Source organism: Vigna umbellata, chromosome 7, assembly GCF_029865625.1.
Source record: "Vigna umbellata cultivar VRB3 chromosome 7, Vumbellata_1.0, whole genome shotgun sequence".
Classification (NCBI taxonomy): Eukaryota; Viridiplantae; Streptophyta; class Magnoliopsida; order Fabales; family Fabaceae; genus Vigna; species Vigna umbellata.
The window spans coordinates 3,033,165-3,043,581 of record NC_142171.1 but is presented as its reverse complement, the minus strand read 5'-3'; the positions used below and the strand labels follow the sequence as shown (position 1 = coordinate 3,043,581).

At 33.4% G+C, this 10,417-nt stretch overlaps 1 protein-coding gene and 1 pseudogene across 1 annotated transcript; one reads left to right on the top strand and one right to left on the bottom strand.

Moving 5' to 3' along the window:
• Positions 1–1,194: 1,194 nt before the first annotated feature.
• On the bottom strand, positions 1,195–10,139 carry LOC124836861 (chromosome-associated kinesin). The gene is made up of 8 exons (XM_047312096.2): positions 9,947–10,139; positions 8,900–8,966; positions 8,217–8,294; positions 2,500–2,552; positions 2,166–2,302; positions 2,012–2,076; positions 1,585–1,643; positions 1,195–1,499 (listed from the first exon to the last, which is right to left on the bottom strand). Exons 1-8 carry the CDS (start codon positions 10,097–10,099, stop codon positions 1,410–1,412), a joined length of 702 nt encoding a protein of 233 aa, XP_047168052.1. The 5' UTR covers positions 10,100–10,139; the 3' UTR covers positions 1,195–1,409.
• Positions 3,270–6,939, top strand: LOC148194957 (uncharacterized; annotated as a pseudogene).
• Positions 10,140–10,417: the final 278 nt, after the last annotated feature.

The window sequence follows — 10,417 nt, the reverse complement described above, 5'->3', positions numbered from 1 at the left end:
ACCTTCCAAAATTTCTTAAATTTCATTTTTTTTCTAATTTCTTTATTCAAACAAGTCATTTTAGTGTAAAAAAATTTAAATTCTTCAAATAAATGAATTATCCTTCTAAATTATATCATCCAAACACAACATAAGAATAGAGTGAGTATACATGCCGGGTTGGCCCATTTAAGATTGATCCATGAAGCTCGTATTTTAGGCTTTTTTTTGCATAATTTCTAACTTCACCTCTATAATGTTTAAAATAATCATTTTAGTTACCAAGAAATTTTCTGAAACAAAGCTTTTTGAAATTCCCAGAACATAATTTAGGGAGTAAGATTTCTATAATAGACTTTTCAAATAGATTTTTTTATAAAGAATTTTCAAAACAAAACTTTCTAAAATGCATTTGGAACACGTTTTGTAGAACAGAATGACACGAGTGTTTTTTTTTAATGAGTCCCCTCTCTTCTTCCTCTGCAGAGGAGAATAGAGGTGCAGCTTTACCCCTTAGTAGCGGGTGCGGTAAGTAATAATGGTGGTGCACAAAGAAAAAGACCTTAAATAGGTTAAATGAGGTCCAACCCTGAAAGTAAATGAACTCTTTTTTCTATTTCTATATTTGGTTCCTTATTAGTTCTCAATCGCATCAAACTTCATTGAAAAAAAAAGCGTTGTTTGAAAACATTATATAATGTTTTTCTACGAAAATCGTTGTTTGAAAAAATTATATAATTTTTTTCTAAATAAATCGTTGCTTGAAAAAATCATATATTTTTTTTTCTTTTTATATTGTTAAACTAAAATATACTGAAACTAAGACACAAACATGAAAATTGTTTAAAAAGAAAAAATATCACTATTTAAATTGTTTGTCTCAATAGTTAATACTAACAAATAATATAAGTCACAATATTTGTATATAGTGTGTCGTGTGTGTTAAACAGATAATAGGTTAGTCCGTCAATAAAATATTTAAAATTCACATATGGATGGATGGGACTAAAAATTGTTGTATATTTATATTAATATTTGAGAAACAAATACACAATTCGCATGTCCACCAGCCTAAGGCATACTATAAGTAAAAAAAATAAAACACCTAAGAAAAAGAGAGCGGATGTCTAGGTTATTAGATGATTCAAAAAGAAGAGAAAAGCACGTTTTCCTTTTGCAGTTGGGTAAAACAATGACAGAACGCAAACTGATATATACTAATGAAAAGTATTACGTAATTTATTTTATTGTTAAAAGAGTAACATTCCATAAAACATACTGTGAGCTTGAAATCAAGACAGGAAATGCCCTGGGACATGGGTGAGTATTTTAAGTAAAGCTATCTACTTAAAAAAGAGAGTTTATTCAGCAAAACCTGGGTGATGGGTGTGCATCAAGAGAAGGTCTCTACAACTTCTCCATTAATTCATTCATACAGGAACCCCTAACTCGTTGATCTTCACTATCCGTTTGTTCAGCGCAGATCTCTGACGCTTCAAATTTGAAGCCATCGAAGCAACCTGTCACATTTTTTGAGGCAGACAGAAAACAATAAGAAATGAACATTACTGAAATTTGGGGAAACAAAGAATATAGTTGGCTTGCCTCAGCTCGAAGTGCTAGAGCTTCACGACTTGGTATATACCGCAGCTTGTCTAGCAAATCTGAAGCATGATAAATGAAGGTAAATTCCAATGCCAAAATATATTATGACAATCGCCAAAGATGGAGCTCCTGATTTTCTTCTTTTTAAACAAAAAAGAATGAAAAAAGGTATAAAAATTGTTAATTTTGTGTGTAAGAGCATTTTATACACTCTTACTTAAATTCCTTTACCCCATCAACTAATAAAAAATCACCTTAAATATGACTGCAGAAGTTATTATTAAAAGAGTCAATAATTTTAATTACACAGTGATTCATGATTCGATGACATCACCAAAAAAAAACTTTACATTATCACTATATTCTAATTAAATTCAGCATTTTATCTCATGTTACTTGAAAGAAAGAAGAGAGAAAGATAGCATACCAGAAGCACGGGTTTCAACCTTGTATGCTGATTTTGCCAGTTGTTGAAATTGGCTTCCAGCGCCCCTATATATACATTTATTGAAATTAATGAACTTCTGGCATACTTAGCAGTAATAAAATGGCACATCCATTCTTTAACTAATGATACATACTGTAGTTCGGTATGCCCGTATTTCATTTCTTTCTCAGCAAGAGCTGTCCTTTGAAGCAATTTTACACTCTCCTTCTTCAGTAAATCCACTGAGAGGTTCAAGTCCTTTACACTCTTCTCAGTTCTAGCATACCGTGCCTTCATATAAATTCACGTGAAAAGGTGAAAGAAATAACAGAATATGCACTAGAGATATATTACAACTTTTAATGCCGAACTGATAGGAAGTCAGGACACAAACTAAGGCAAGTGCACGTGATGCATCAGAATTTGAAAGGAGTAGTACGTAAGAACATAGATAAGTGATGCATCTTGATTGTTCAACCAAGTAATACCTCCTCACTCTGCAAACGACCAAAAGTGTGACGAAATAGAAACCTTCTTGGTGCTGCAAAACCAAAAAAACAATTCAGTTTGATTGAAACTAATACAAACTCAATCGATACTTGAGATACAGAAAAGAGCATGGAAAAAACTGGTTCCGATCATAAGCAATAGAGTAGTCATAATAATCACATTTCCCACAAAGATACAGAACAAAAACACATACATGTATACCACACTATATTGGTCAGCTACACAAATCAAAAAGTACCAATGGGCTATATCAAAAAACAATTTAAGCAAAGATTTTTTAAATGTTTTCTTCTACAGTTTTCTCAGATCGAACAATAAACCCTTACTGTGTCTTACATCAGTTCCCTTTTACTTGAATTTTTAGTTCATCCTTGAAATTTTCCACTCAGTATTCAAATTTTTTTTTATTTTTTAATATTTGAAAACATTGAAATTATTGTGTCTTCACCTCCAAAATTTGAACAATTAAGAACCTAACGACCATCATTAATTGATTGATATCTGACTTATTCAATCAATATTTTCTAGGCTAAATTACTCTGGCAAAGCCCTGGACATTTTCTAAATTTTAATTAGGTCCCTAAACTCCTTTATTAATTGGATTTTGTTAGTCCTCTTATAAGTAAACATTATAAGAGGAGAAACTAGAAATAAGGCTTTGCGGTAAATAAAACAGTTATTTTAGCAGTTGTTCATAGTTTTTAAACATTTTAGCAGTTTTAATGTTTTATTAAGAGGCAAGCACAGTTACAAGTGACAGCAGAAAATAAGAAAGGGAAGAAGGAAAAAAACGGGGTGACAAGAGAAATCTGGGAAAGGCAGAGACCAAGCTCTTGGAAAATTGGAGTTTGTAGTGTTTATGATGTTGTACTATTTCAGTGTTCTATGTAAATTGTTAATTCAGTACCAGTTTCCCTTGAATCTAAAGTTCAGTTGATATTTCTATACCAGTTGGTTTCTATTAGATTCTTAACTTGATTTTGTTTCTTAATTGAACCATTTCGTCTCCAATTATGAAAAATAAGTCACAAGGCCTATTTAGTTTCTGAATCCAATATCATCACATATGTAGATTTGCACTGAGTATTAACCCCTTCAGGTTTTGAATCCAGTATTTTTCTACCAGGTTCTTCAACCAATATTTACACCTCTGCAACTCCACTCAACCCAGATATTTTTTCACGAATTTCTCTAGACAACTTTATTGCAACATACACATCTGACTTGAACAACTAATTTTTTATAAGAGCAATTAGACGGAAGGACCCAATTAAAAAATAGATTAGTCTTAATTAAACATTGCAAAATAATTGAAGAACATATGTATGTGTGTGTGTAAAATGTCATTGTACAGTTGAAATTTTCAAAGAGGAAAGCTTTCTGGAATATATTATGAATTTAATTTATCCTTCATTAGGCATTTCATCTTCCATATATTTTGTGATTTCTTGATTGTATCAACTAATAACAAGTCACTCATTGAAGTATTCATGTTGTAAATCAGGTGCCTTTTGAGGATCTATGATTCATCAAGATATTATAGATTGGTGGAGAAGCTCATTCTACAATGATCTTCTACTCTAGACTACCTTCTGCCTTCAAGGTCAAGTTCCCTTTATTTTCCATGCAGGCTCGAAGAATGATGTTTTTCACTGAGTTGTGTGTCTTACTCATGACAAATATTCAGCACATGCCAAAAAACAATAATTTCTACTCTAAGCCTCACCATGTCTTTAGTACCACCAGATGCAAGGAAAATAGAAAATAGAAAAAAGCAGCTTCGAAACAGAACTACAGCCAAAGTTGGGAAAATATATCTTAAGGGCTATTTATACCAAATTAATTGTATACTACCAAGACTAAGCCAAACTCTATACGAATCACCATCTTAACCCAACTTTTTAGTCATTAAAAGTTCAACTGTCAAGTGACTACATTAGAAACTACATTATAGACAACAAAAAGTAAAACAAGAAAATAATCTGAATACATAAAGAAAAAGAGCAGTGTTCCTGCATTAGTTTCCCCCAGTTTTGCCACAATATGGTTATTTGTATCAAAATCAGTGTAGCATAGTAAGATTCACGATATGAATTGTACAATATGATAGAATTTAGCTGCTCCACGATACAAATCGTATTTGCTCCTGAATTGTGTTTGAATCGCATGATACAAGTGTGAATCGCTTGAATCACGATTCGAAATGCAATATGGGTCGAGATGGGTTTCTGAACCAGGTCGATTCAACTCACCAATTTGAAACTCTAAATTTTCCCCCTTTTGTATTTTCATGCACGGGTTAAGGTTAGTCTATCTGTTTCTCACGTTGTCATCTCCTTCTCATGTCATCTCCTCTTTCATTATTTCCTTTCATCTGGTGCACGCAAGCCTCCTATTCATTTGTTTGCTGAGTTCGAGCAACTCGTGTTTGCACTATGGTGGTGGTGTGGTAGTCAGCGGTGTTCATGCGGTGGTACGGTGGTGTGGTGGTGCAATGGTTGTCACTAAGTTCGAGCGACTGGTGTTTGCACTGCAGTGTTCGCAGTGGTCTCGTGGTGGTCACACGTGGTGATCGCACGACGGTTGGTGGTGGTCTCATGGTGGTGCGGTGGTGGTTATGTGGTGGTGCGGTGGTGGTCGTGTGGTGGTACAGTGGTGCTCGTGTGATGGTGCAGTATCCTTTGTTCTGTGCAGGGAGGCTTTTGACGTTTCTGCTTCTGTGCTGGTTAAGCATTTGCTTCAGACATGAGTAAATCAAATTCAAAACAAGAGGTTGATATTACTTGGAATTATTGTCAAAGTGTTCCACCAAATAGACTACAAGTAAAATGCAAATTTAGTTCTCATACTTGTTGGGGAAGCATAGCAACGATGAAACAGCATCTTGCTGGAACAAAGAAAGATGTGATTCCCCGTTGTAGTGTCCCAGATGAGGTGAATGAAATATTTATGAGGATGCTGAAAGGTAAAGAAAGAAAAACAAAAACAGAGGATAACAACTTTGATTGTGGAGACGTATCAAGAAAAGTGACAAAAGGAAAGAATGATCTTCAACAAATGACTATCAATGCATCTTATAAGAACAGAGAAGATGTAATTATAGAAGTTTGCGACTGCATTTATGGTAATGCATTGCATTTAATCTTGTAAGGAGTCCTCTTTTTATCCAAATGTTGAAGGCTGTTGGAGAGTATGGCAAAGGTTTGAAGCCTTCTTCTTATCATGAGGTAAGGGTTTCCTATTTGAAAAAAGTTCTGGATAATGTTCAACAATGTCTACAAAAGTATAAGACTGATTGGGAAAGATGGGGATGCACATGGATGTGTGATGGTTGGACGTTGGGAAAGGAAAACCACTCACTAATTTTCTTGATAACAGTCCAAGTGGGACTGTTTTTTTGAAATCTATTGGTACTAGTGATGTGATTAAAGTTGGGAAAAAAATGTTTGAGTTGTTGGACAGCATGGTGGATGAAATTGGAGAGGAGTATGTTGTCCAAGTGGTTACAGATCGAGCTTCTAACCTTGTGGCAGCTGGGAGAATGTTAATGGAAAAGAGAACCAAATTATTTTGGTCCCCTTGTGCAACACACTGTCTTGGTCTAATTCTTGAGGATATTGGGAAGCTTCCAGTATTTTACAATAACATTCCCAATGCAAAGAAAATCACCACTTCCAAATATAGGCACACATGGGTTCTTAATTTGTATAGAAAGTACTCTAATGGAAGGGAATTAGCAAGATAACTGTCACACGTTTTGCTTCTTCTTATCTTACATTAAATTGTATTAAGCAACAAAAGAATCCTCTTAGATCATTGTTTGCTTCAGAGGAATGGGCTACTAGTCCACATGCTACTAAAAGTGAGGGTAAGCAAGTGATGAATCTAGTGTTGAGTGATGACAGATTTTGGAGATCAATCACCTATTGTTTAAAATGTGTTATTCCACTTGTAAAAGTGTTGAGGCTGGTAGATGGTGATGCAAAACCAGCTATGTCATATATTTATGAAGCAATGGATAGAGCCAAAGAGCAAATTGCTGAAAATTTCCAAAAGATAGAGACAAGGTATAAAAAAGTGTGGAAAATTATTGACACTAGGTGGAATTTACAACTACATAGGCCTCTCAATGCAGCAGCCTATTATCTCAATTGTAGGTAAGCCTATTATCTCAATTGTAGGTAAGCTAATTACACCTAAATTTTTCCTACCAGTAGCATTATCTTCTTTGTTCTCATCAACTTATTTTTTATTGTCTTAGATATTAATATGACAAAAATTTCAGTCAGGATCGGGAGGTGTTGAATGGTTTATATGAAACATTTGAAAGAATGGTTTTGGATATAAGCACAAGAGTTACAATTGATCAACAACTTGAAAAGTTCAAGGGAGCTAAGGGGCTTTTTGGAATGGACAAGACAATAGCTACTAGAAATAAGAAACAACCCGGTAATGAAATTACTCTCAATATGATTTATAATTTTTAATTACATTATATTATGAGCCAATACTTCTTTGTTTTGACAGCTCTTTGGTGGGAGAGTTATGGAGGAGAAGGTAAAGAGTTGCAAAAGATGCCCATGAAAATTTTGAGCCTCACGTCCAGTGCAACAGGGTGTGAAAGGAATTGAAGCACATTTGACCAAGTCCATACTAAGAGAAGAAATAGATTGGAACAACAAAGACTAAATGCTCTTGTCTATGTAAAGTACAATCTTTAACTTGAGTTGAGACAAAAGAGTAGAGAAGAGAAGGGGGAATTAGGATCCCATATGTTTGTTGGATATTGAATTAGATGGTGAATGGATCACTGAAAAATAAAATCCTTGTTTGCCTATTGATTCCTCATAGATGGATGTACATGAGTGCTTTGATTTTGAAGAGGGAGCTCCAAGCAAAAAAGGGAAGAGTGTTAATTATTTCTATTCACAACTTGTAGAAGTTAAAACTTGAATGTTCAACAAACTAGAACTAAACTTCATGTGTTTTCTTTTGCTAATGTAGGTCCTAGAAACTTAAATGTCAAGACCAATAAAAAAGGAAAATCCATAGTAGGAGATGAGGAAGAAAATTAAGACATTAATGAAGGGGGAGAACTTTAAGTAGAAGATGAAAATGACTTGAGTGGTGTAGATCTTGGAGAGGATGAGGATGAAATGTGAATGATTATAATAGAATGACTTTTTGAGGTTGTTTAGGATAGAAGCAACAACCGCAAATATGTTTGTATGGCTATAATTATGCAAATAGCAGCAACAACACTTATTTTCTAGATGGCTATAATGCAGAATTTGTTTAGTAGCATATAACCATAGTTAAAGGAATCTCAGCAACCATATTGTTTTTTGAAGGCTGTGTTACTGAAATTGTGAAACTGTCTGATAAATACGCATAGATACAACCACTCTATTTGACTATGAAGTTGTTTTGTTATTAATTATCTCTTTGCATTTATATATCTTATATATTTAAGTATATGTTACATTTTCTTAATGTTTGTATAATGTTTATGAATCGTATGATTCACGATACGATACGATTCACGATTCAAAATTTAAGCTCTCCAATACATGATATGATTCACAATTCAATTACCATGATCAAGATACATAAATATAGAATTAAACCTAAGAAAAACTGAAATGACAAAGTAAAATACGTTACTGGTATGTGAAAATGATAGGAAAAATGTTACCTCGCATAACCAAAAGGGCAGTAGAAATAGCTACTCCTGCAGTTAAAGCTGGATTCTCCTTTGCAATCATCAATCCATCTGCAAACGGCTATGACGTAAGAATATAAACCAGTGCGATATGTAAAAGATCACCACATAACAGAAACAATTTAGATGCTTCATGGTCAACAACTTATTTGAAGATTAATAACATTTAGTGTGTTAGCTCATGTAAGAAAAATAAATTTAAAACAAGATTGATAACATTCATTCCACGAGTAAAATATAAATTCAAAAGATATCAGCATGAAGAGAGGCTCAAGAGTCCTTGACTACCAGGGTAAGAAAAATTATCCTACCAAAAAGTAACAGGAAAAAATTAAATACAATAAAAGCATGAAAATCCCCAAATATAGAAATGGTGCATGATCTTTCTGCAAAAAAGAAACCTTGAAGAAACAATTGTTAATTGAATAGAAGCCATAAACATAAGCTTTGACATAACAAGTGCACGGACAAAGAGCAATCCAAAGAAATGCAAGCATATCCCATAAGTTTTTTAAACAATCGCATATTTTACACACTGACATAAAACTTTAACCTTACTTTTGCCAAAATCTTGATACTAAACCCACAAAAATATCATAAAAGTTGAAAGACATAACCAACACTAAAAAGATCAATTGTATCAATTTTTAAATCACCTTTAACTTTATTGAAGAAAGCATCTTCATATTTCCTATACTGCGATGCTGCTTCTGGTAAAGAATTCTACAAAAGAATAATGCATAACCAGATGAGTTTTATAGCCCTTCATATTTTATCAAGGGATAACAAAATCAAGCTTCATTACTTTAGACAGAGCAGGTTAAATCATAAGATAACATGTCATTAGAGCTCCAAATAAGTTCAGAGTTCCAATTTTCCATATGACTATAAAAAGAATCAGGAAATGAAATTATAACTTTATAAGTCTGATTTAATGTTTGATTGAATAATATAGACATTATAAAAAACAAGTATAATATAGCTGTTACAATTTTAAAATTGAATAGATATAGATAACAGACTAATACTTTATTACAAAGACAGAGATAAGGTAGCAATTGTGTTTCACTCAATGAAAAACAGGACAATAAAAATGATAGTGATGGAGGGCATCATGAGAAACAGGGTTAATGGTGATAGTGGAAAAACATTTGATATTGGAATAGAGAACTCTCCTGCTATCACAATTACGATTCAGAAAAGAATGAATGACAGAGTACTAAAGTCTCCCATATTTGGGTGAGATTGTTTATTCGGTATGACATTTATACATAAAACTAAAAACTCGCACAAATTACATACAAATTCAATCCGCAAAATAATTCATTAAAATTTATTAAAATTTGTATGATTTTGAATATGAGATTATTACTTCTTAATCTTTTTAAGATCTCAATCCAGTATTAGTATCATATAATGGCGTAGTGGCCACAGACAATTCAATCCTATAGTGTAAAATTATTTTACACTGCCAGTCCGCACACTATACTGGAGTCAATCCCTTGCATACCCTCATCCTTTTCTTTTTTTTATTGAAAACAGTGAATGAAGAAGAGAGGAATGGAAACCCTCACTCAATTCGACATCCACCTCCTCACCAGCTAACAAAGAAATTCAGCAAACAAGGAATATTATACATCTACATTGCGAATAACGAAAATAACAAAGCAGATTCCTATGAGATGAGGAGAGGAAGGCAAAACCTGAAAGGCATGGAACTGAGTTGTGGAGCTATGTTGCACAGTCCGAGCAGATTGAATGGCAGAACGCTGAAGATTCTCAGCCATGGTGGCCAGCGATGGAGTAGATGCCGGGGACGTGTCTCCATCCGAAGAGGACGAATCAGCCTTTGCCATTGTCCGATGGGGCGTGGGGTTACAAAACTATGCCTAGTTAACAAGCACACTTTATTTAAATGCATTTTAGTTGTAGTACAACAATAAATATTGTTTTATTTTCTTAGTTGAATTTACAACAAATAACTATTTTTAAATATATAAAAGAAATTTTAATGAATAAATAATTTTTTTAATAAATAAATAATGTTGTAATTTATTATAAATATTTTAATGTGTAATATAAATACCAATATGGTGTTGGTTTGAATGATAGTTGAACTCAAAAACCGTGCAGGATTGACAAAATCAAGAGTACTAACATGCCTATCAAAAAGG

Excerpts from the sequence above, each read along its gene's own strand:
- LOC124836861 (XM_047312096.2), bottom strand. The coding sequence starts at position 10,099 with ATGGCAAAGGCTGATTCGTCCTCTTCGGATGGAGACACGTCCCCGGCA. Across the intron at positions 2,553-8,216 it reads TGCCCTTTTGGTTATGCGAG|CACCAAGAAGGTTTCTATTT; the intron begins GTAACATTTTTC and ends TTGGTTTTGCAG. Across the intron at positions 1,500-1,584 it reads CTCTAGCACTTCGAGCTGAG|GTTGCTTCGATGGCTTCAAA; the intron begins GCAAGCCAACTA and ends AAAATGTGACAG.